Source organism: Physeter macrocephalus, chromosome 7, assembly GCF_002837175.3.
Source record: "Physeter macrocephalus isolate SW-GA chromosome 7, ASM283717v5, whole genome shotgun sequence".
Classification (NCBI taxonomy): domain Eukaryota; kingdom Metazoa; phylum Chordata; class Mammalia; order Artiodactyla; family Physeteridae; genus Physeter; species Physeter macrocephalus.
This window is the reverse complement of record NC_041220.1, coordinates 66350269-66377269: the sequence shown is the minus strand read 5'-3', so window position 1 is coordinate 66377269 and position 27001 is coordinate 66350269. Positions and strand designations below refer to the sequence as shown.

Below are 27001 nucleotides of genomic sequence, written 5' to 3'. Positions count from 1 at the left end.
TTTTTTTTTTTTTTTTGTGGTACGCGGGCCTCTCACTGTTGTGGCCTCTCCCGTTGCGGGGCACAGGCTCCGGATGCGCAGGCCCAGCGGCCATGACTCACGGGCCCAGCCGCTCCGCGGCATGTGGGATCCTCCCAGACCGGGGCGCGAACCCGGTTCCCCTGCATCGGCAGGCGGACGCGCAACCACTGCGCCACCAGGGAAGCCCCTCAGTGATGTTTTAATAACCATTATAGACTGATGCCCCGCACTTGAACTTAGGGGAGACGATGATACACCAGGGATTGTAAACTGGCAGCCTGCAATATGTCTTGTCTGCCTCAAAATGTTCTTAAATTTCTAACATTAGTTTCCAACATTTGAAAATTGGAGGATTTCATTTTAAAATCCAGATTTCCAACTTCTTAAAATCTTGTAACACTGACCCGTGAGTAGCAGCTTCTCGCTTTAGGTGGGGCAAAAGTCTCTCTAGTTCTTATCCAGGTTTTCAACCCTGCACTATTCTGTCCCATTTTTGCTTGTAAAAATGTAAGTCATTTACTGTTCATGATAATCGCACAGGAGAAATATCGTGCTTTCTGCTTTCAATATTAACTATCCCTGCAACAAGGGAAGTTAATATTTATCCCTATCTTATATATGGAAAAATGAGTAAGCATAAGTTTCTTTGTCAGGTTTTCCTGGGTATTTTCCTTTTATTTAAATTGAGATATAACTGACATAATACTGTATTGGTTGTAGGTATACAATGGGTATTTTCCTTTTTATAATAAAAAATTAGAAACAATGGTAAAGACCAATCAAAACTGATGTTTTTCTGTCTTTGTTAGGAGATTTACACGGCCAGTTGGATGACTTAATATTTATATTTCATAAGGTATGAACGCTCAAATTATGTTCCTGTCTTGCTCTGAGGTTTAATTTAGAAGTTCAAATACAGTCTCCATTAAAGAAATGGCTTAAGTTATTACTTGGATTTTTAAATATTTTAGAATATTTGCTACTATGTAGCAAATGTGTAATGTAAAAGTCATCACTGCATTATATTCTAGTGTATTTTTGTAAACTCTTTAAAAAATACAAAATCTAAGGTCAATAAAGAGAAAGAATCATTATTTGGAAAAAAGAAAATCAATTACTAAATCGAGAAATTGTTTATTATCAAAGCAACCAAAAGCTATTTTCATATCTATTTTTAGTTATCAAATACAGAGCATATAATAAGCTATATAAATATTCTATTAATGTAATTAACACAAAGCAGTTTCTGATGTATTGTCTTGTTAAATCCTGAGAAATCTATGGCAGCTATTGTTATTATTGCTAGTTAAGGACAGAGTGGCCAGAACTTAAAACGGGGCTTGGAATTACAAGTTCAGTGCCCTTTGCACAGACCACCTGGCAACAGGGCGACTTTGGATAACACATTTATTTCGATGAGCATGTCATAACCTCAGCCTGGCTAGAAAGGAAATATGAGACTAATACAAAATATTTCCAATATTCCCATCTTCTACTGACATTTCATGTTTGGAAGAGAGCCAGACAGCACAGAATTGGCTTTCAGGCCTGATATGACTGTCAGATGCACACTGGCTTGACCCAATTTCCTATTCCCTTCCTTCCACTGCCTCCTCTTGGACTTCTCTCCTTATTGGGAAGAACGGCCTCCCATCACCAGAGCGGGCCTATGTGTTCAACGGCGACTTTGTGGATCGAGGGAAGGATTCAGTAGAGATCCTCATGGTTCTTTTTGCCTTCATGTTGGTTTACCCAAAAGAGTTCCATCTCAACCGAGGAAACCATGAGGACCATATGGTGAACTTACGGTACAAACCAAAACATGCTTGGGGATTTGATCTTTACTTGTTGTGATTGTAAAGTTATTTTGCCAGAGCTTCTTATTTGTTAGATGCCTTTTTAAAGTAGTCTTCCAATTTTATAAAGTGGAATACACAATATATACCATTTTAAAAGATTTTTTTTTAATTTATACAATATCCTATACTAATAAAACCATTACATTTGTTTTCACATAGCCATACACTTTATCATATAAACAATAAAGGTTCACTATAGAAAAAGTAGAAAATATAGATAAGCAAAAGAAAATTAAAATATCCCACATCTCTACCCACAGATAATGATATGATTTAAAACATTTTGGCAGTTATTTCTCAGTGTCTTTTCCATATATTTAAGTAGATGCCTCTAGAGTATGCATTTTTATAAAAATGCAAGCATGCTATAACTAATATCACTAAATCTAAAATCTGTTTCTGCTTCTAACTCTAGATATGGTTTCACAAAGGAAGTGATGCATAAATATAAGGTATGCTGCCTTTAAAAGCAAAAGCTTCTCTTAGTTCAGATAAGTTGAGTAAATTATTTGAAACTTAATATCATATTAATGTCATTTTTTTAGACACATGGCAAGAAAATACTAAAACTACTGCAAGATGTGTTCTGCTGGCTTCCGCTGGCCACTCTGGTTGATGAGAAAGTCCTGATTCTTCATGGTGGAGTGTCAGACATGACTGACTTGGAGTTCTTGGCTAAACTAGACAGGCACAAGGTACTGACTGAGTGCTAAAATAACGCAGATTTCACTATAATGCCAGGTGTCACTGCCAACATAAAACAAATGTCATCTTGACTCCATGCTGACTCCAGTTGACTAATAAATCCATTAAATCTTTGAACGGAGGATTGGGAATCCACAGCTGGTGCAAGCGTGCTGTGATCAATTAATGTTTGCCATGGACATGATAATAGGGAGTGGCAGCTAGTGCCATCTGTTTGCCATTCCTGATCTAGGTAATTCTAATCACTACCCTTCAATCACTGCCACCTGATGTGCCTCCACCATTTCCTAAATAATTCAGATCATCTTCAATTAAACTCAAAGGTATATTGAGGGCCTACTACATGCAGTGAGGATGCTATTGGCAGATACAAAGATGAAGATCAATTGCAGTTAAACTCAACAACCATGTTTTAATTGCTTATGCTATGCAAGGAAAGTGCTAATAGAAATACAAAAATAACCAGAGATGGTACTTGCCTTAAAGGAACTTACAATAACCAGCAGGGAGCAGGGGGAGAGTGAGAATGAAAGACAGAGTACATTATACCACAATATGAATAGGTCTCGATTTTCTGTTTCATTTTGTAAGTGGAAAACTAGAAAGCAGAGATTCTAGGGAGTTCCCTGGTGGTCAGGATTCGGTGCTTTCACTGCTGTGGCCCGGGTTCAATCCCTGGTCTGGGAACTGAGATCCCACAAGCTGCACAGTGCGGCCAAAAAAAAAAGCAAAGATTCTGTTTCCTTTTAATCATAGACTCTTACTTACACTTGAATGGTATCTTCCTATAGCCTCTCTCCTCCACTGCCCATCCACACAGGAATCCTAGCTATGACATCCTTGACAACAGTAGCCTGAGCAGTTCCAAAGACAGAGAAGTCATTACACACAAGCGAGTCTCTTTGGGCAACTCTAATTGGTATAAAAGTCTATTTTATGAGACATAAATGAAAGAGTGTTTCATTTATGAAACCTGGGTTTGAATCTGGGAACATGCACTTCTTGGCTGGTATGGCACCTTTGTTTACTAGATTGTCCAGGGACCAAGGATTCTTAGGTCTTGTTCCCTGCCATCCTTAGCATGTCATTCCCGCGCCCTCATCTGCACAGCTTGCCACCACATCTGTGTTCCAGGCAATACAATAGAGGAATGAAGGGAAGAAGGATATCCTACCCTTTAAAGACATAATGAAGACGTTGCATACATCTCTTCTGCTCTCATCCCATGTAGTGTCAATACATTCCTGTAGGTAGGATGTGGTGGCTCCATTGATCTCTGTGGGACCAGCTTAACTTGAGTGTGATGGATCCCTGGCTTAATCCCTTCAACTTCACCAGGGAATGGGTCATGAGTAGCACCACATAAGGTCCAGTCCAGCAGGGATGGAGATGGCCTTCTGGATGTTTATTCCAAGATTTCAGCAGGACCCAGTCTCCAGGACAAAAGTGGCGCAGGTGAACGTCTGCAGAAAACATTAACCTGCTAGAAGCAAACTTAGAGTTTGAGTTAGAGTAGCTTCCAATGATTCTACACACCTGACATTATCTACATTCCTTAATTTGAATTCCTTCTGGATCTCAAACCATTTCTGGAACAATGGCAGGGTCTCTCATACAACATTTCATAGTTGGCTCAACTGGAGCCTGCTTGTAGGGTCTACCTTCACTCAAAGCAGGGCAACTGGTGAGGCTTTATCCCAGGTTAAATTAATCTGACAAATTTTAGTTACAGTCTTTTTAAGAGTATGATTCCTCTTTTCCAGTTTGCAAGTAGATTAGGGTCTCCAAGAAGCATGTACTTTCCAACAAAGATTTAAGACTCTAGATACTTCTTGAGTTATTCTTGCTATAAAGGCCCCTCCATTGTCACTCTGAATGAACACAGGTAACCCAAACCTAGGAATTATTTCTTTTAGGAGAGCTTTAACAACCTCAGGCTTTTTCAGACCAGCAAGGAAATGCTGCTACCCAACCAGTGAAAGTGTCCACAAATACTAATAAGCACCTAAGGTTTCCAGTGGCTCTTGGCATCACAGTGAAGATCTTCTCCCAGTCCGGTACCTGGAGTCTGAACTCCTTTGAGTAATGGCAGTGGCCCAGTTTTAGGATTATTTTTAGCACATACCATGCATTTCTGTATCACCTTTTGAATTGTCCTTTGCATGTTTGGTCCTGTAAGGAATTTTTGAATCCACTAGAGGGTGGCATCTCTCCCACAGTGGGTACTCTGGTGTATATAACGTATTACATCTTCCATAAGGCATTCAGGTACAAGGATCTTGCTATGTCTGTTATAAACCCACCCTTCCTAGAGTCAGCATCCTGAGAATGGCCAGGACTCCAATCAGATCCCCATTCATTGGCCTTAAGTCTTCAGGAAAATACTTTGGATAGCATCTTTTCAGATCCACATCAGGGGATCAGGGCCAACATTGGGCATCTAGGTGTGTTAGTCCTGGCTGCTAGCTTTGCTGCTTGATCTGCTGGATTATTCCCTTGAGCAGTCAGACAATCTGATTTCTGATGTCCTGGACAGTGGACATTCATTCTTTTGGCTCCATGACAGCTTCTAATAAGGTTAAGATTTCTTTGGCAGGTTTAATTTCCTTCTTCCTTGCAGTTAACATCCTCTCTCTCCAATTGGCCCCAGCATGGACCACCAAGAAAGTATATTTTAGAATCAGTGAAAATAGTTACTCTCTTATCTTTACCTGTATGGGGGGCTCTCATCAGGGCTATAAGTTCCACCTTTTGTGAGGAGGTACGTGGGGGAAGGGCTTCTGCTTCCAGTGTCTTTGGGATGAGTTACCACTGCACACCCAGCTTTGCATTGTTCCTGGTCCATAAAGCTTCTTCCATCTGTGAACATCTCATGGACTGGGTCCTCCAATGGTTGGTCCATCAGGTCTAGATGGCTGGAATAGCCCTGTGCAATTATCTGAATACAATCATGCATAGGCTCTTCAATATTAGTTGGGAACAAAGTGGCAGCATTCAAGGTGGAGACTGCTTTCAGAGTAACATTAGGATTATCCAATAATATAGCCTGATATTTTCCTCATCTTCCTGAAGTTAACCAATATCCTCCCTTCTGTTCTAGGAGGAGAAGTGCACAGTGAGGGGTATGCACTGTGGTAGGTTGTTTTAGTGTAAATTTCTCTGCTTCTCGTAAAAGATCACAGGTAGCTGCTATAGCCCAAAGACAAACTGGCCATCCCTTAATAACTGTATCTAACTGCTTTGAGAAATATGCAACAGGCCTCCTTATGCTGCCCAGTTTCTGAGTCAGGAGTCCAAGGTTGATTCCTTGTCTCTCATGAACGAATAAGTCAAAGGGCTTTCTGATGTTACCTGGAAGACCTAAAGCCAGGGCAGTTAACAGTTTTTCTTTGATAACCTGGAATGCCTTATGGCATTTCCCTAGTCCAGTCTTGAGATTCACTGTCTCCTCCTTTAAGAGCTTCGTAAAGGGGTTTTGCAAAGTTGGGGATCCAAATCAGGCAGAACCCAGCCATTCCTAGGAATCCCTGCAGTTGTTTCTCGGCAGTGGGAACGGCAACCCTGACTAGAGCTTCGTCTGTCAGGGGGCAAGTCTCTCTGCACTTGTGAGAGTTCAAAACCCAAATATTTGACAGAGGGCAGAAAATTTGTGCCTTTTTCTTGGACACGTTATAGCCTCATTCAACCAAAAATTCAAAGTCAAAACTGTATTCTGGTCTGAGGTGTCCTTTGTCTTACTAGCAATCAGAATATCATCCACATACTGCATCAAGGCTCCCTCAGTTAGTTGAGGGTCCCTCAGATCTTTTGCCAGGATTTCTCCAAATATTGTGGGGGAATTTTTTTTTTTTTTTGGCCATACTGCACGTCATGCAGTATCTTAGTTCCCCGACCAGGGATCAAGCCCGCGGCCCCTGCAGTGGAAGCATGGAGTCTTAACCACTGGACTGCCAGGGATGTCCCTTGTGGGGGAATTTTTAAATCCCTGAGGAAGTACTATCCAATGGTACTGTTAACTTTTGTATCTAGATCTTACTATTCAAAAGCTAACGACTCTTGGGATTCAAAACTCATGGGTCTACAAAAAAACGGGAATCCTTCAACTCTAATGCAGTAAACCAACAAAAAATCTCCGGACAAAGTAGTGAGCAGAATATATGGGTTAGGGACTACTGGATGAATATCTTCCACAATTTGATTAATTGCTCTTAAGTTGTACACAAAACGATATTCATCTGTGCCTGGTTTCTGGACCAATAAAATTGGAGTATTATAAGGTGACGGCACGGGCGTATTAAATCATGTTCAAGGAAGGCCAGTAACAGGGGTTGAATTCCACACTTTGCCTGCTCCTTTAACGATTACTGCTTTAAGTTTGGAATTTTTGCCCCAGAGTGAAGTCTAACCTGTCTAGGCTTAGCCATCTTTGCTCTCCCTGGCCTCCCATCTGCCCATACCTCCAGACTCACTTCCTGCAGTATCTCATCCAGAATCGTTGCTAGCTGTCCTCTTTAAGGTCAGAGCAATAAAGCCTGCAGTGCGCAAGCCTGTTCTGGTGATACTTTAATACCCATTCGTCCAGGTGCAAAGGTAACCTTGGCAGTAAATTTAGTTAGGAAATCTCATCCCAGAAGGGGAATGGGGTATTCAGGCATGTATAGAAAGCTATACTTCAGATGGGTTTTCCCCATCTGGCAGTCTAGCGGCAGGAGAAAAAGACTTTTTCAAGATTTCTCCAGACACCCCAGTTACTAAAACACAGTCTCAGAAGAAAGTTTAGAAAGCTGGGTATTTAAAAACCAAGTGAGTGGCCCCAAATCGGTCAGAAAAATCTGAAAGTTGATTTCCCACCCTCCTCATCACTGGGGACTCTGTAGGAGAGATATTGGTGGATTTTGACAGGATTTAAAGGAAACCCTGCGCCCCATCATTCTCGGTCACTCATTCTCAGTTCGGGCATCTGGTGTGCCACTTGTTGTTTACCTTCATCAGGAGTCTTATTTAGGATGGGACACTCTTTTCCAGTGTCAATGGAGGGGTCCCACTATGGGGCGCTCCATTCGAGTGGAAGCTTGGGGCCGCCTAACTTTTGCTCAGTCCCTTGTGTGGGTCCTTGAGTTGGTCCAGCTCTTTCCTGTGTTAAGGCAGCCGCCAGCAGAATGGCCTGTCATTTCCTTCTCTGTTGTTCCCTTTTCTCCCGAACCTGGTCTCTGCCATTAAAAAAAGGCAATTTTGGGCTTCCCTGGTGGCGCAGCGGTTGAGAGTCCGCCTGCCGATGCAGGGGTCACGGGTTCGTGCCCCGGTCCGGGAAGATCCCACATGCCGCGGAGCGGCTGGGCCCGTGAGCCATGGCCGCTGAGCCTGCGCGTCCGGAGCCTGTGCTCCGCAACGGGAGAGGCCGCAACAGTGAGAGGACCGCGTACCGCAAAAAAAAAAAGGCAATTTCAACAAGTTGAGACATAGGCATCCCTAAAGCCCCTTCCACCTTTTGCAGTTTCTTCTGTATATTGGGGGAGCTCTGGCCAATAAAAGTTGTTTTGGTACCCCTCTTCGCAATGAAGAATGAAATCTTCATTTCAGTCTGCAGGAATGAAATCTCAGTAACGTTCAAGTTTTGGCCTATCCCCCAGCATTCACATCCCAATTAGGATCCACTGTTGGTACAGCTACGCTTGCTGCAGCCCGTACCCGGTTGCCAGGGGTCTCAGTACGAAGCCAATATGCCTCCTCCCTAGCTTTATCCAGCACCATTCTAGTTGTCCAGTTCTTCTGAAATGAGGAAGGTATTTAACACATTTTGAACATCTGCCCAGGTTGGGCTGTGAGTTGCAAAAATCGATGAAAAAAGATTTTCCATTCCCTTTGGGTCATCTCTCTAAAGTTGGCATATTCTTCTGATTAAATACATCTAAAGCTGAAAAGGGGGAGTGGACCCAGATCAGTCCCATTGGCTGCCCGGTCTCAGCATTCATACCCACAATGGGGACTTACCTTAACAGATATTGCCCCACCTGAGCTTGGGTAGATCCCTGGCCAAAGTGAGTACCCTGATCAGTATGCAGTATGAAAGGGGAAGACCGTTCCTATTTCTGGTTCTAACGGGGGTGGGGAGGTAGGGGTGGGGACGAACCTGAGGCTGTGACTCAGGCGCTGGCAATGAAAGAGCAGCAACACCATCATAGAAGGGTGGAGGAGGAACAGTCGAAGCGGCGTTTGACTGAACTAATAGCAAGTCATCTTCCTTGTCATTAGAATCAAGCAAAACAGGTTTCTTTGCCTTCCCTTCCTGTTGGACCATAATCTTACAATAACACATCAATATTCTGATACAATAACATAAAAGACTATACATAAATTATTTCATCTTATTTTTCTTCCCATTTACAAAATCTAGTTTCAAAATTGTAATTCAAGGATCCACTCAGACCGTTTTGCTCCAGGGTCTTGAGGATATTGTGGCCATGCAGTGTTACCAAAAAAAAACCCCATATAAACAAAAAACCTTTCCCATGAATTTATAACTGAAAGTGCCAATTTTGGAGAATGCCGCCTAGAGGGCTGCAAGGGGGAACTGAATTAATATTTCCCCTTTTGAAGAGGCTTTGCTTCCAGGTGGTCACAGCAGTGAAATTTTTCCAAGGGTCCTTGCTATAGTCACCAAGAAGTTGAATCCCCAATTGCCGATCCTTAGCAACTGAAGGCAATCAGCCATAGGTGGACATGGACAAAACAAGACCAAAACGAAACCAAAAACCAGAGCCCCGGGCCTTTAACCCAGGTATGGAGGTCAGAATTGCCAAACAATCTAGGCACAGGCGCATTTCTTTAACAAGGTTACTCACCCAAAGATGTCTTCCAACCCCAAATCCCCAAAACTGTCTCCTTGCTGCAGAACTAAGCACTGAAGGTCAGCAGCATCTCACCAGGGAAATCCAGAGGATGGTCCCTGGAAAAAACAGGCAAGGGAGCTGCTTGGACTCACCCACAGGCTCTCAATACTGACAAGGGGCCAACCAACCACAGCCAAAAGGTCCATCCGGACTTACCTCCTGGCTGGTTTGCCATATTTGTTACCAAACTAGGTTCCTTTTGCCCTAGCATAGCAGCCAAAATGCTAGGACACTGAGGTTTACGGCAAAGAGAGGGCTTATTGACAAGGCGGCCAAGTGAGGAGAGGGAGAACAAATCTCAAATCTGCCTCCCTGAAGGCAAGGTGCTCAGTGTATTTATAGGAGAAAGCAGCAGGGCATCTGAGGTGTGAGGAGTGTGGGGAAAGGTGATTAGAAAAAAGGTGCAGTACTCATGGTTCTGAGCAGGTGTAACCAGGCTACACAGGCCTCTCCACCTTCAAAAGGGCACTAATAGTACCTTAGTGCATGCCTAGTTGAAGGGTCAGTGGTCCCCTCCAGTCTTAATCAGCTCAGCTCGAACTAGACGCAGCTGATTCCAAGTTCCCGGAAAACAACTCAGGCAAGCATCTTATTTAGCCTGTGTACTGCTTGGAGGACATTCAAGTCTTCTGTAGCAACAATTAAAACAACCTTGATTAGCGAAGGCAGGTTATAGGTGGAGTGGATTTAACTAATGATTACCCACAGTTTCAGAAAATTGGAGAAGCAGGGGCTCTGGAGTCAGATATATGGCTTCAGTCCTGGTGCAGTCTTAGTATCTCTGTGCCTCAATTTTCTTACCTGTACTATAAGTAAGGATGCTGTCTCATAGGGAGGTGAGGGCTAATCAATGAACTCATGCAAAACTATGAAGATGACATCTCATAGGGGTGTGAGGCCTAATCAATGAATTCCTATAAAGGGCCAAGGATAGCACCTATTTGGAAAAGGCTCAATACATATTAAAATTATTATTCCCCTTAAGAATAAAAGTTAGGGGTGCCTCTTTTTAAAATAAATTTATTTATTTATTTTTGGCTGCGTTGGGTCTTCATTGCTGTGCGGGAACTTTCTCTAGTTGCGGCGAGCGGGGGCTACTTTTCGTTGTGGTGCACGGTCTTCTCATTGTCTTGTTGCGGAGCACGGGCTCTAGGCGTGCAGGCTTCAGTAGTTGTGGCACGCGGGCTCTAGAGCGCAGGCTCAGTAGTTGTGGCGCACAGACTTAGTTGCTCCGCGGCATGTGGGATCTTCCCGGGCCAGAGATTGAACCCATGTCCCCCGCATTGGCAGGCGGATTCTTAACCACTGTGCCACCAGGGAAGTCCTAGGGATGCCTCTTGAAGCAGATAACATCCTTATAAAGTTACCTGAGGACCGTAAGGGCGGGACTGATGGACTGGCCCTCGGCTGTGAGTTGGCAAGAAGACAGTTGAGGAGAGAAGGAGGTGGTTATGAGTCCACTCACATTTTGTGGACTTTCCCTCTCTATGCCCAGGGCTGGAACTGCCTAGGAAGTAATTAGCACTTGTCCAATGTTAGAGAAGAACCTCTGTTCTGTTCTCTTCCATCTGGATCCCTCTTCAAACGTCAGTCAGTTACCGCCAAGCCACTCTGAGTGTCCATCTTTGTTCCCGCACACAGTCTACACCAGGACATGGCTTTCTTGTGCATCAGCCCTTAGACCTATTTGCAGAAAGTTCTTGCCCCTTGATTACACACTTGCACAGAATTCCCCTTGTGAACCAGACCTTTATCTTGATGTCCTTGTGGAACATTGTGGCCCTCAGTCTTCACGGTGGCACTCAGGCATCCCGGGAATGGCTGCTCTCTCCCTTTGGCTGGATGCCCCAGCTCTGCTCTGTGGCCTGAGCCCTCTCTTTCTCACGATCAGAATTCTTCCTGCTTGTGTCCTCTACATTGTTGGCTTGGTCCCAGTACCATAATGACTCTGAGGCAGTGAGAGGGACCACACTCAGTCCCTTTGGCAAGAAGAGTATCTTCCCTATTAGGTCCAGGCTGAAAAGAGGTCCTCCCTTCCCCTCCCCTGTCCTTCCTCAGCAGACAAGATAGCACTTCCTGTAAACTGCCAGTAAGTGCTGTGTCTCCCACAGTAAGCATCAAGTTTTTCCCATTCCAACATTTCTCAGCCATAGGTTGCATTTCTTCTCCTTTGTTTTTGCGTCTGTGGAACAACAGGAAAGTCATTAAGGGCTCTCCTTCCTGAGAGATGCCCTTTCCCATCCTTGTCTAAAAATCGCTCGGTTCTTAGAAACAATGACCTAGGTTAGCATTTTCCAATTATCTGTGGTGAGGACCAGGTTTCATAAATTTCTAATTTGTCACAGATCAATACTTTTGTAAAATACAATAGATGTGAATGACTAGAAAAATGAAATACAAAAAATATAAGCCCACTGATCACGTGCTTGGATGACAGCAATATCAAATTGCTATAAAAGCTTCTAAAGGCTTACTCCTAGTTCTCTGCTGACCTTGTCACTGCCGGGACCATCCGTGGAGCCCAACGTGGGGAGCATTGACTTGATGCCAAAGTGCTGCTCCAAAAGGACCAACCGTTTCACTGAAGCATCTGTTACCTTTTCTGGACATTTTTAGATTGTTTCCACCATGAGGTGCAAAACGAGAAAGGAGCGTGAGAAACAGGCAGAGGAGAAGGGAAAAGCCAACCAGACGAGCTCTGCCGGGAGACCCTCCCCGTGGTTTCTCCCCCAAAGCCACTCTCTCCCCGCCTCGCCCCTCCGCCCCAGCACCCACAGAGCCGGGCACTCCTCCAGCGTCCCCTGCACGGTCCCCCTGGACCCCGAGGAGCTCTCCCATTGGGTGCGGCACTCCATGGACCTGGAGCTGGAGAGGTGTCGGCAGCAAGCGGGCTTCCCAGGGATCAAGGAGGAGGAGCCCTTGCCCTTGGCATCCGAAGCGGACTCGGAAGCTGAGGGGCGGCCGGAACCCACTCAGGAGGAGTGGAGACAGGTGGGTGTGGCTGGCGCTGCTCTCTGCAGTTTGGCTGCCTTCGGGAAGGAGCAAGGATTTCAGAAAAACCGAACAGATCTCCTCCTTCCATGTAAATTCAGAGTGGGTTTTTTTTTTTCGCGCCTCTTTCTCTCCCTCCCTGGGGTTAGAACACCCCAGAAGGATATTGGTATTTGCCTAATGACTCATACTTTGGAGTTTTATAAAGGATGGGAAGACGTAGCACGTGGGCTGTATTGTCTGAGTAAACTTGGTTTAGTGACCTAGCATCCCTGGGCTAACAAGGTCAGCCACAATTTATTGGATGCTATTTTATATATATCTGACATCTATCGTTTGGCTGCTGTGGCTCAAGGCCAGAAGGGCTACATCGGCCGCTTCTGTCTTCCGTTTTCAGGCAACTAAAGGCTTTTCCAAAACCTTCAGAACTGCATCCCATGGCCACCCCTAGCTGCAAGGGAGAGTGCGAAAGCAAGTATTTAGCCAGGCACATTGCCATGCCAAATACCCCAGGAAGAGGTCTGTTAGCTAGGAAGGAGGAGAACGGAAGTTGAGTAGGCATGCACAGTGCTTGCCGAAATAGATGACTCTGGCAGCCAAATGGGGGGCTACTTCCCCAGGCCAAGACTTTGGCAGGGAGACCTGTAATCCAGGTGGGAGATTCTGCTGTCGGTGATCTTGTGCAGTAGTGCTAATAGGGCTAACCTGAGCTCATTAGTGTTCAACCATTTTTGACCTATGAAAAATGACAGCTTCTTATGCCTCATTCAGTAAAGAAAAGGAGAGAATTCAGAATTATTTAAGAGGTAAAATTAGCAGAACTTGCTGATGGACTGGATGGAGGGTGGTGAGAAAGAGGAGGAATCGCAGGTGACTCTTAGGCTACAAACCTCCAAGAGAGAGACGGTGAGTCTGGGTTACATTCTCCCTGAGTTATCGATCTGGACCTCAACATCGACTTAGAACTGAAACTTTAAAATGCAATCTCTCCTTTTGCAAAATATGGCTTTTCTCTCTAGGTGGTGGATATACTGTGGAGTGACCCCATGGCTCAGGAGGGCTGCAAGGCCAACACCATTCGAGGAGGTGGCTGTTATTTTGGGCCTAACGTGACAGAACGGTTGCTACAGAAATACAATCTGCAATTCCTGATCCGCTCGCACGAGTGCAAACCCGAGGGCTATGAATTCTGCCACAGCCGCAAGGTGGGCAGGCCTCTACCATCGCGCAAGAGTGGTCCCGTCCATATTGCCCTTCCAGGGCATGGATGAGCTAGGGCTCTCAGCTGTGCCTTGTAGTTGTTATTCACTTGCTATCCACTTGCCCAAAGTAACTAGGTCCTTTACAGTCATTTATCCTTGACTTTTGTAGCCTCTTTAAAACCCAAAATTTGACTGAGGCCACCACTTACCAATACCCTGAGAGGGAAAGTGAGGGGCAGATATGGTCCCATTTCATGGTTGGAAATATGGCCCAGTGTCTTCCCAGCCACATCTCTATCCTTTGTCACATTGCTTACTGTCACAGGACTCAAACTACACTATAGGGTAACAGGATCTCTGCACTGAGCCCCAGGCAGGCATTCAGGATTGTCTGTCTCCTCAGGACCATAATTAACATCCTGTCTAAATATTTGGGCATCTCCAAATCCTACAATGTTTGCTTAGCCTAATGCCCAGAAATACCAACTCTACAGGAGAATTACAGGTTTCCATGTTGAGGGACAAAGTTTGACATCAACTAATGTTTAACAGGAATGTTAAACAGTTGTATAAGTTTCTTTATTGCAGGACTTCTGAGAGCCTTTAATTTCCTATATTCATTGTAAATCTCCCAGAAGAGATACAGTGTCTAGCATTTCCCATTGTCTTGACAATGGAAATTTTTTTCACAGAACATCTCAGGAGGCCCAACACTCCAAAGGAAACTCTGCTCTGAGGCTTCACACCACCTTTAATAACTGATCTGCCTGCTAGTTGTAATGGCCATCCCAGTTAATCAGACCTAGCTTGCCTCTGAGTCGAACCAAATGAAGTGTCTTCTATGACCCCTGCTATTTTTGATTGGGATAAAAATGTGAAGAAAACATGTTGTGGATGTCCTATCAGAATTCAAGTTTTTATTACTTGAGTCTTAACTCCTGCCCTACTAGCATTAATGATTTAAAAAAAAAAACCCAAAACAAAACAAAAAAAACATAGACGAGACCAAGAAGGAACAGCAGCCACCCTTGAAATTGGGTTGGGCCCTGTAATGTTGAGGGTGAAGAGTTCTTCAGTGAACCTGAATGCCCGTCTCTTTCCTGTTTTTTCATTTAGGTGTTAACCATCTTTTCTGCCTCCAACTACTATGAAGTTGGCAGTAACAGAGGAGCCTATGTCAAACTAGGGCCGGCCTTGACCCCGCACATTGTGCAGTTTCAAGCTAACAAGGCAACCCACACGCTTACCATGAGGCAAAGGCAAGACTTTTCAATGAATGATTTTCAGAAAGACAGAATTATAGTGTTTGTGGAAACTTTGAAGTGCAAATGTCATTACATTTATCCAAATTCTAAGTCAGAGTTCAAAATTTAGCTGCGTCAGCAGTAGGACCTAGAATAGACATTAAAACAGGGCCTCTTCTTTCTCCTTCATACACTCTAAAATCTCCACCTACCCATCATTAATGAAAGGGACAAATTTGCTTCCTGCAGAAATTATTCCCCGTGCGTATGTCTTGGGTGAAATCCATATACCAGGCCACTAAATCTCTCCAGGGTCACTCTTCCTTTTTCTTTCATCCCTAAAGCGTCTGTGTTACCTGGTCAACCACAGACAAAGGTTCTTTCACTATCTGGGGATTTAGCAGATGGATTTCAGTGCACACATTTGTTAACAATGCTCCTTTCTTCCTGGGAAGAGAGCATATAATATGACTTAAATGGTTTCTGTTGAGGTGATTCTGAGTTCTAATCTTAGTTGAGAGCTTACTATACACTAAGTGTTATTGTAAAGAATTTATATATTGTTTCACGATGAGCTTATGAAATACACAGCATTACTAATTTCAGTTTTATAGATGAGATCATTAAGGAACAGAGGTTAAATCAGTGGCCATTGGTCACACAGCTAGTAAGTGGTGAAAGTAGACAATCTTATTTCAGAACCCATATACTTAACAACTCTATAGTGCTGTTGCCCACTGAGAAGCTGGCCCCGGAGTATATAAGCTGCTGAAAGATACAGTTGCAGTGCTGCTGAACAAGCTTCTTTAATTATCAGCCAAACTAAATTAGAAGTGAAAACAAAGTCAGCATAGGGACTTACCTGGCAGCACAGTGGTTAAGAATCTGCCTGCCAATGCAGGGGACACGGGTTCAATCCCTGGTCTGGGAAGATCCCACGTGCCGCGGAGCAACTAAGCCCGTGCGCCACAACTACTGAGCCCACGCATCACAACTACCGAAGCCTGCGCGCCTAGAGCCCGTGCTCCGCAACAAGAGAAGCCACCGCGATGAGAAGCCCGCGCACCGCAACAAAGAGTGTCCCCCGCTCGCTGCAACTAGAGAAAGTCCGTGCGCAGCAACGAAGACCCAACACAGCCAAAAATAAATAAAATTTTTTAAAAAGTGAAATAATGTAATTTTTTTTTAAGTCAGCATAAATCTAGTGGGAAAAGAATACAGGAATATTTAATATCTGCCTTGTGCGAGTGCTATAAAAGTGCATTATTTTAAATCACTCGAGTTATTAAATACTCAAGAGTTACTAAACAGTCAAGTTTTACACAATCAGAGCCAGCATCACTCAAAAAGAAGTATTATGTGAAAAGTTAAACTCACCAAATGATAGTGAAACCTACTATGCTACAGAATCATCTCTGGAGCTCTTATAAAAAATCATTTATTGGGCTTCCCTGGTGGCGCAGTGGTTGGGAGTCCGCCCGCCGGTGCGGGGGACGCGGGTTCGTGCCCCGGTCCGGGAGGATCCCACATGCCGCGGAGCGGCTGGGCCCGTGGGCCACGGCCGCTGAGCCTGTGCGTCCGGAGCCTGCGCTCCACAACGGGAGAGGCCACGGCAGTGAGAGGCCCGCGTACCGGAAAAAAAAAAAAAAAAAAAAAAAATCATTTATTGGAGCCTCATCCCACCCCTCCCAAATTAGAATCTCCAGGGGTGGGCCCCAGGAACCCGGGATACCATGATTCCATGTGATTTAGATGTTCCCACCACAAAAGGAATCACTGTGGGGAACCCTATAAATAACATGTTTTAATACCGTAATTAAAGAACACTCACCTTTTAAAAATATTCACTGATTGCATTAAAGCTAGTACAACATCCCCTAATTTATGCAGAAGTCACTTGTCTAACAATTCCAACTATTTGGACCACAATGGAGAACTAAGAAGTAAAGAGGAAAATGTCTCTGACAACCATAATGGATGTCTCAGTGTCCACCAACTCAAGATCATGTGTTTTTCCTAGAGGAACCCTCATTCAGAATCCATTTATTTTTGGTTTAAACCCACATCTCATGATAATAGTTTAGCCAGCCTGGAGTCCACTTGTCAAGATTGATTTCTGGCCCTACCCCTTACTAGCTAAGGGACCTTGGGCTAGTTACTTTCACTGTAATAGGCATAATAGTTTTACCTACCTCAGTGGGTGTTGGAAGATTAATGAGATGATCCATGCAGAGCTCAATATGCGCTGCTTGACGTAGGGACAGAGAGCCTTGTGCATCCAGGCAGCTCTCAAGGCCATTGCTATACTCCATCCCTGCATGATAACCATCAATGAGCACAGTTTACCAGAAATACTTTAAATGCTTTTCAAACCAATGGTTCTTAAACTTTTAGGGGGTCCCATACTTCTTTTAGCCTCTGATAAGACAACGCACTCACCAGAAAAAGCACATACGCTCACATACTCATGAAATCTGAGGTGACTTTTAGGCAGCTCATACTTTACTAAGGGTTTATGAAGACCATTATGCTAAGTACCTTAAATTTCAAGGAAGACTTTCATCAAACATGATGAAAATGGGGTTTTTTGGTTTGTGTTTTGGCCTTTTTTGTACTTTTAGCACTTGAAAAGATAGGTTATCTGGTCATCATTTACAGAATGGCTGCTTCCTCAATGACATAGGACAAAGTATATATTTACCTTTTATCTCTTTTTATATTCTTGTTTATTCAACTACAGATATTTATTGAACACATTTTAGGCCAAGTATCATGCCCAGCATTCCTCTGTTGACCCAGTAAGCATAAGAAAACAAACTTAATGATATTTTGTTATTCATAAATCCTGCCTTGTGACTGTTTAATATAATAATAAATTACAAGGAAAGCATATGATTATGATAACAGATACCATTTGATGAGTGCTTTCTATGTGCCGGGCTTTCTTCTAAGTGCTTTACATGAATTTACTTATTTAATCTTCACAATAATCCTGTGAGTTAGTTACCATTTTTGTCACTATTTTGCAGATGGAGAAAATGAGGTAGAGTATAATTAGATAACTTTACCACAAAGGTGGTGTTTCTCTAGAACTTCTGCTCTAACCACTGTCCTACACTGGGAAGGACAACAGCATTCCCCAGACAGATCCTATCTGTGCACAGCAGGGCAAAGCAGGAGAGCTTTGGGGAGAGTGGGGAGAAAAAAGAGACGAGCTCTTTGAAAGTTGAGACATTAAGAAAGAGAGAGGAGAAACTTAGTAAAAATCCAGGACTTTTTGTTCTATACTAATGTTTTAAAATGTTCCTTTTCATCTCCTGTCCCAGGATTAGCAGAGTTGGGGAGTCGGCTCTGAGAGCCCTACGTGAAAAGTTATTTGCCCATTCCTCAGATCTTCTTGTTGAATTTAAGAAGCATGATAAAGATAAAACTGGTAAGACTAATCAAGTAAAATATTCATAGAGGAGGGCAGCTGGCCAAAAACCCCTCTGTTTCAGGTAATTAGCAAATAAATATTTGTTTAAATGACCAGAAGACCTTTTTGAATACATCCTCCCTTATTCAACTTAACATCCTAGTTATCTTTCCTAAATTCATAAATTCTAAGCTTTTAGCAGAACGTGAACTTAGCTAAATATAAACAAAGCTGGTGAAAAGAAATGGAGTCAAGGGAAGGGTGACAAGGCCAGAACTAAGCAAAAAGAAACAGGGGGACAGGTTACCAGAGTGGGTCCGAGACTAACAAAAGATCAATGATTTGGTTTCTCACTGTTAAGTGTGTGCTTCTCTGTTCCTTGTTCTATTATCCAAGCTGGAAATTTTGTCTTTTCTCAACTCAGTGGAATGTCTAATGGACATTGACTACATGTAGCCCTATTAAAATATAGCAGTAACAGTCATAAAATCATAGCACTCTCTTTTCATACACATAGAAATAACCAATGCTATGTATACGTGTGTGTGTGTCTGTGTATATGTATTGTGTGTGTGTATACATATATATATATATATAGTGTTTTATGATATTATTTACAAGAGTCTTGTGTGACTTCCAGTAGTATTGCCAAATAGATTTGGCAAATAAAAACAGAATACCTAATTACATTTGAATTATAGACAACAAATAGTTTTTAAATATAAGTATGTCCCATGCAATATTTGGGACATACTTATAGTCTGTCTGAAAATCAGATCTACTGGGCATCCTGTATTTTAACTGGCAACCCTACTTTCCAGCCAACTCTACCATAACCAACAAAAATAGTGACAGTACTCATTATTTCTATTATCTACTGAGAGTGAGAAGAATGTCAGGATAGAAGATTTGTAGGTGATGAGTCAACAAGTTAGCTCTTTCCTATAGGTCTAATCACCCTGAGTGACTGGGCAGCAGCCGTGGAGTCTGTGTTGCATCTAGGACTGCCATGGCGGATGCTGAGGCCACAGCTAGTGAGCAGCTTGACAGATAACAAGCTGGAGTACAAGTCCTGGCTGAAAAACTTGGCCAAAGAACAATTCAGCCATGAGGTAAGGGTGTGAAAATGGTAGATGAAGGCATACTGTGGACTGTGAAGCCCCTTATGGAGAACTTTGAATCACAAACAACCAAATATTGAGAACCCCAAAGGGAAGATGAATGGAAACAACTATTCATTGAGTTTCTGTGTGTCAGGCTTTGTGTTAAGTGACCTACACATATTGCCTCAGTTTATCCTCAAAACCACCTCCAAGAGGTAGGTATAATCAGCACCAACATACCCAAGAGAACACTGGTCACAAGGGTTAGATAACCTGCCTAGGATAATAGAGTTTCTAAGTTATAGAACTAGAACTCAAACCCAGGTCTGACTGATTTCCTTGACATGATGCTGCTTCCCCTATTTAAAAAGGTATTTGTTCGGTAAATGCTTATGTGTAATGTATGTGAGGCCTTGGGCTATGTACTTTTTTTAAAAAAAAGCTTTATTGCAATATAATTCATATATCATGCAGTTCACCCATTTAAAGTGTAGAGTTCAATGGTTTGTAGTATATTTGCCGATATGTGCAACCATCACCATGGTCAATTTTAGAACATTTTCATCATGGGCTAGGTACTTCTTAAACCATCAGATTATTTAGTAGGCTGAAGGGGGCTGGAGTAGAGGGATCATAAAACATCTTCAGGTTCTTTCAAGAGTCTTATTGTCAGGGTTGCTTGTGTGTTAATTATCTATTAGGAGAAGCCTAAACGTAAAAGATAGAAGGAAAATGAGTTTTTTCTTGCAGAATATACAATCAAGTTTGCTGGAAGCACTGTATCGAAACCGATCCAACCTGGAGACCATTTTTAGGATCATAGACAGTGATCATTCAGGTAAAGGCGTTCATTATCCTGCCACTTCTGACACAGCTACTATTTTACCTCCCACCTTTTAGTCTCCTCCCTGACTATTTACCTTTCTACTCAAGCACTTTTGGAGCAAAATTAGTGGCCGTGCTTATAAATGGGCAGAAACTAGGATAGTATTTGAGCAACACGAGCTGTCCCTACAGAAGAGGGGTTGGGCAGAGAAGAATGAAGACAAACTGAATGAGAACTTCTTATAGGAAGAATTATAATAGTTGTGATATCCCTTATCCCTTCTATCAAAGTAGCCACAAAGGAATGAAGAGTGTCTAGAACAGAAAGGCTTTTGCAATCTTACTCCCAAAGTATTATTTTTCAAAATTTTAAATTTTTAAATAATTATAGATTCACAAGGAGTTGCAAAAAAATGTCCGGGGAGGTCCTGTATACCCTCACCCTGTTTCCTCATTGTTCCAAAGGCCTTTTCAAATATTATTACTTTTTTTGAGATACAATTCACATACCATATAATTTACCCATTTAAAACGTGCAGTTCCATGCCTTTTTAGTATATTCACAAGCTTGCGTAACTATTATCGCTATCTAATTTTGGAACGTTTTCGTCACCCTAAAAAGAAACCTATACCGATTAGCAGTCACTCCCCATCCCCTGTTCCTTCTCCACCAGTCCCTGGCAACCATTAATCTGCTTTCTGTCTCTATGAATTTGCCTATTATGGACATTTCGTATAAATAGACGTGTATGATACATGGCCTTTGGTGTCTGGCTTCTTTCATTTAGCATGTTTTCAAGGTTCACCCATGTTGTAGCATGTATCAGTTTATTTCTTTTTATAGCTGGATAATATTCCATTGTATGGATATATCACATTTTGTTTATCCATTCATCAGTTGATAGACATTTGGATTGTTTCCACTTTTTGGCTGTTATGAATAATGTTGTTATGAACATTCATATACAACTTTGTGTGTGAACATATGTTTTCAGTTCTCTTGGATGTATTCCCAGGAGTGCAATTGCTGGACCATATGGTAAAAAGATGTTTCACTTTTTGGGGAACTGTCAAACTGTTTTTTCACAGTGGCTATACCATTTTATACTCCTACTGACATTGTAAGAGGGTTCCAATTTCTCCACATTCTCACCAACTCTTGTTATCTTCCATTAAAAAAATTTTTTTATAGCCATCCTACTGGGTGTGAAATATCTCATTATGGTTTTGATTTGAATTTCCTTAATAAGTAATAATATTGAGCATCTTTTCGTGTGCTTATTGGAAATTTGTATATCTCCTTTGGAGAAATGTCTATTCAAATCCTTTGCCCATCTTCTATTCGGGTTTTCTTTTTATTGTTGAGTTGTAAGAGTTCTTTGTGTATTCTGGATATTAGGCCATTATCAGATATATGATTTGCAAATATTTTCTCTGATTTTATGGGTTATCTCTTCACTTTTTTGGTAGTGTTTTCTGAAGCACAAAAGTTTTTAATTTAAAAAAAGTCCAATTTATTTTTTCTTTTGTTTTTTGTGTTTTTGGCGTCATATCTAAGAAAACTAGTAACTGAAGGTCATAAGGATTTACACCTATGTATTCATCCAAGAGTTTTACAGTTTTAGCTCTTACAGTTGTGTCTTTGATCCATTTTGAGTTAATTTTTGTTTGCAGTGCAAGGTAGGGGTCTAGCTTCATTTTTTGCATGTGGATATCCAGTTGTCCCCTACCATCTGTTGAAAAAATTATCCTTCACCTGTTGAATGGTCTTGGAACCCTTGTAAAAAGTCAACTGAGGGAATTCCCTGGCTGTCCAATGGTTAGAACTCCATGCTTTCACTGAGGAGGGCACGGGTTTGATCCCTGGCTAGGGAACTAAGTTCCCACAAGCAACGTGGTGCAGCCCCCCCAAAAAAGAAAAAAGTCAACTGACCATAGATGTATAGGTCCAAAGCCTTTTTACAAGCAGATTAAATTAGCCTATGTTTAGGATGATTTAATGCAGGGTTTCTCAGCAGTGGCATTACTTACATCTTGGCTTGAGTAATTCTTTGTTTTGGTGCCCATCCTGTACATTTTAGGGTGTTCAGTAACATCCCTGGCCTTTACCTACTAGATGCAGTAACACCCTACCCCCACCCCAGTCATGACAATCAAAAATGTCTCAAAACATTTCTAAATGTCCCTATAAGGAGAGGAACACTATTGCTTCCCTCTCAGAACCACTGATTAAGTGGTTCAGTGCTATCCTCTTGGGAGTTTAAAGTGGATACTAGGCCTTGGGTGTCTTTGTTTAACAGTAGGAAGCAGATGTCCTTGCAAGAATGTCAGAGGAAATGAGCACTGAAAACTAGACTGACTCACTAAAGTGACTTGCTTTCTCTGGTAAGGGCTCATTTCACTGGACGAGTTCAGGCAGACTTGGAAGCTGTTCAGCTCTCATATGAATATTGATGTCACAGATGACTGCATCTGTGACCTTGCCCGGAGCATTGACTTCAACAAGGATGGCCACATTGACATCAATGAGTTCCTGGAGGCCTTCCGCCTTGTGGAGCAATCCTGCTCAAAGGGTTATGCATCAGATTGCTGACAAGCCACAAACACTACTAACAGTGACTGCAGCAGCCCAGATATACACTAAGGCCAGTCTTTTTCCCATCGTCCAAGATGCCTCGTAAGCAATGCTGAGCTCATTGTGGGAATATCTCCCTTATTCTCCATAGCTTTGTGGAACTTTATGCTGAGAATTTGCCTACCAGTATGCATCAGAATCACCTGTGTATTCAGGTGAATTCTACCAAACATACAAAGAACTTTTACCAATCCTTCTCAAACTCTTCCAAAAGATTGAAGAGGAGGTCCCATCGTCCAAGATGCCTCGTAAGCAATGCTGAGCTCATTGTGGGAATATCTCCCTTATTCTCCATAGCTTTGTGGAACTTTATGCTGAGAATTTGCCTACCAGTATGCATCAGAATCACCTGTGTATTCAGGTGAATTCTACCAAACATACAAAGAAGAACTTTTACCAATCCTTCTCAAACTCTTCCAAAAGATTGAAGAGGAGGGAACACTCCCAAAGACATGCTATGAAGCCACCATCATCCTGATACCAAAACCAGACAAAGATACCACCAAAAAAGAAAATTACAGGCCAATATCTTTGATGAATATAGATGCAAAAATTCTCAAAAAAAAATTATCAAACTGAATCCAGCAACACGTAAAAAAGATCATACACCACGACCAAGTGGGATTCATCCCAAGTTCACAAGGTGGGTTCAACATACGCAAATCAGTGTGATACACCACATCAACAAAAGAAAAGACAAAAACCACATAATCATCTCAATACATACAGAAGAAGCATCTGACAAAATTCAACATTCATTCATGATAAAAACTCATTCATGATAAATACTCTTACCAAAATGGGTATAGAAGGAACATATCTCAACATAGTAAAAGCTATTTATAACCCACAGCCAATATAATACTCAACAGTGAAAAGCTGAAAGACTTACCGCGAAAATCTGGAACGAGACAAGGATGCCCACTCTCAACACTTCTATTCAACGTAGTATTGGAAGCCATAGCCAAAGCAATCAGAAAAGAAATAAAAGGTATCCAAATTGGAAGGGAGGAGGTAAAATTGTCATCATATGCAGATGACATGATACCATATATAGAAAACCCTAAAGACTCCACACAAAACCTACTGGAACTGATCAATGAATTCAGCAAGGTAGCAGGATACAAGACGAACATACAGAAATTGGTTGCATTTCTTTACACCAGCAATGAAATATCAGAAAGGGAACGTAAAAACACAGTACGTTTTAAAATCACACCAAAAAAAAAATAAAATACTTAGGAATAAACCCGACCAAGGAAGTGAAAGACTGATATCCTGAGAACTATAAATCATTAATAAAGGAAATTAAAGATGATTCAAAGAAATGAAAGATATCCCATGCTCTTGGCCTGGAAGAATTAATATTGTTAAAATGGCCATACTACCCAAAGCAATCTACAGCTTTAATGTGATCCCTATCAAATTATCCATGACATTTTTCACAGAACTAAAACAAATAATCCTAAAATTTATATGGAACCATAAAGACCCTGAATTGCCAAAGCAATCCTAAGGAAAAAGAACAAAGGAGGAGGCTTCCCTGTGGTGCAGTGGTTAAGAATCCGCCTGCCAATGCAGGGGACACAGGTTTGAGCCCTAGTCCAGGAATATCCCACATGCCGCGGAGCAACTAAGCCCGTGTGTCACAACTACTGAGCCTGCACTCTAGAGCCCGTGAGCCACAACTACTGAGCCTGCATGCCACAACTACTGAAGCTCACGCTCCTAGAGCCTGTGCTCCACAATGAGAGAAGCCACTGCAATGAGAAGCCCGCGCACCGCAACGAAGAGTAGCCCCCGCTCGCTGCAACTAGAGAAAAGCCCTCACGCAGCAATGAAGACCCAACACAGCCATAAATAAATAAATAAAAATTAAAAAATAAAAAAGAACAAAAGAGGAGGCATAACCCTCCCAGACTTCAAACAATACTACAAAGCTACAGTAATCAAAACAGTGTGGTACTGGCACAAAAACAGACATATGGATCAATGGGACAGATGAGAGACCCCAGTAGTAAACCCACACACCTATGGTCAATTAATCTTTGACAAAGGAGGCAAGAATATAAAATGAGAAAAAGACAGTTTCTTTAGGGAGTGGTGCTTGCTAAGGTGGTTCTTTAGCAAGTCTACAAATAACAAATGCTGGAGAGGGTGTGGAGAAAAGGGAACCCTCCTATACTGTTGGTGGGAATGTAAGTTGGTGCAGCCACTATGGAAAACAGTATGGAGGTTCCTCAGAAAACTAAAAACAGGATTACCATATGATCCAGCAATCCCACTCCCTGGGCATATATCCAGACAAAACTATAATTCAAAAAGATACATGCACCCTTATGTTCATAGCAGCATTATTCACAATAGCCAAGACATGGTAACAACCTAAATTATAATTCAAAAAGATACATGCACCCTTATGTTCATAGCAGCATTATTCACAATAGCCAAGACATGGAAACAACCTAAATGTCCATCGACAGATGAATGGATAAAGAAGATGTAGTACATATATACAATGGAATACTACTCAGCCATAAAGAAGAGGGAAATAATGCCATTTGTAGCAACATGCATGCAACTAGAGAGTATCATACTAAGTGAAGTAAGTCAGAAAGAGAAAGACAAATACCATATGATATCACTTATATGTGGAATCTAAAATATGGCACAAATGAACCTATCTATGAAACAGAAACAGAATCACAGATATAGAGAACAGACTTGTGGTTGCCAAGGGGATGGAAGAGAAGGGGAGGGATAGACTGAGAGTTTGGGGTTAGTAGATGCAAACTATTACATATAGAATTGATAAACAACAGGTCCTATTGTATAGCACAGGGAACTATATTCAGTATCCTGGGATAAACCATAATGGAAAATAATATAAAAGAGAATGTATATATGTGTATAGCTGAGTTACTTTGCTGTACAGCACAAATTAACACAATATTATAAATCAAATATACTCCAATTAAAAAAATAATCACCTGCGTATTTGGGGGTGAGGATGAGGTTAGAGTGTTTCTGCGTATTTTTAAATACGTAGGTGCCCTATCCCATTTCAGAATTTTCGCAAGGTAGGACCCAGGTATAAGTATTTTAAAATTCTGAAGTCTATCCCACTTAAGAACCACTGATAATTCAACCCCTTCATTGTTTTCATTGTATACCTTTTATTTATTGTTTTTATAGTGTCTTCTTGGTAAAGGAAAGTTGTGAAAAATTGTGTAATCCCATGACCCAAACATATGGGTTCTTTTCATTATTTACTTTTTCTTGTTAAAACTAAAATGTTTATATAATTTAATGTTCTGCTTTTGTTTTATAAATTGATATCTGTGTTGCTACATACTCTTCATGATTATTCCTTTAATGGCTGCATAATTTTAAATAGATGCAATATAATCTATTCAGCCATGCTCCAATTGTTAAACATGTGTATTGTTTCCAGTTTTTATTATAAATAACACTATGGTTAATAACTTTGTGCACATAGCTTGTTTCATAAAAAGCTCTTGAATTATACATTTTCTTAGGCCAGACTCCCAGGAATCAGATTACTTTGTCAAATGTTGGATTAGTCTATAAAAAGATTTACTGTAAGGCTCATGTGATTATGGCGGCTGAGAAGTCCCAAGATCTACAGTCAGCAAGCTGGAGACCCCGGAGAGTTGATGGTGTGGTTCCAGTCTGAGTCTGAAGGCAGGAGAAGACCGATATTCCAGCTTAAAGACTGTCAAGCAGAGAGAAAGAATTTTTTCTTACTCAGCCTTTTTTTTTTTTTACTTTTATTTTTATATACAGCAGGTTCATATTAGTCATCAATTTTATACACATCAGTGTATACATGTTAATCCCAATCGCCCAATTCAGCACACCACCATTCCCACACCCCACGGCTTCCCCCCATTGGTGTCCATACGTTTGTTCTCTACATCTGTGTCTCAACTTCTGCCCTGCAAACTGGTTCATCTGTACCATTTTTCTAGGTTCCACATACATGCGTTAACAGACAATATTTGTTTTTCTCTTTCTGACTTACTTCACTCTGTATGACAGTCTCTAGATCCATCCACGTCTCAAAAAATGACTCAATTTCGTTCCTTTT

At 41.9% G+C, this 27001-nt stretch overlaps 1 protein-coding gene across 2 annotated transcripts in view; it reads left to right on the top strand.

The window, feature by feature from the left end:
- The window catches only part of PPEF2 (protein phosphatase with EF-hand domain 2), a 37512-nt gene extending 10548 nt beyond the window's left edge, over positions 1–26964 (top strand). The window contains exons 1-10 of one of the 2 annotated variants that reach the window (XM_055086031.1): positions 1168–1829; positions 2296–2332; positions 2426–2575; positions 12092–12466; positions 13486–13671; positions 14785–14927; positions 18239–18345; positions 19276–19439; positions 20181–20268; positions 26430–26964. In XM_055086031.1, coding sequence (XP_054942006.1) covers positions 1744–1829; positions 2296–2332; positions 2426–2575; positions 12092–12466; positions 13486–13671; positions 14785–14927; positions 18239–18345; positions 19276–19439; positions 20181–20268; positions 26430–26587 — 1494 coding nt within the window. In that variant the 5' untranslated portion in view covers positions 1168–1743 and the 3' untranslated portion in view covers positions 26588–26964. Of the gene's footprint in view, positions 1–830; positions 878–1167; positions 1830–2295; positions 2333–2425; positions 2576–12091; positions 12467–13485; positions 13672–14784; positions 17700–18238; positions 18346–19275; positions 19440–20180; positions 20269–26429 lie in introns of those variants that run through there. The other variant, XM_055086032.1, reaches the window with a different exon arrangement.
- The last annotated feature ends 37 nt before the right edge of the window (positions 26965–27001 follow it).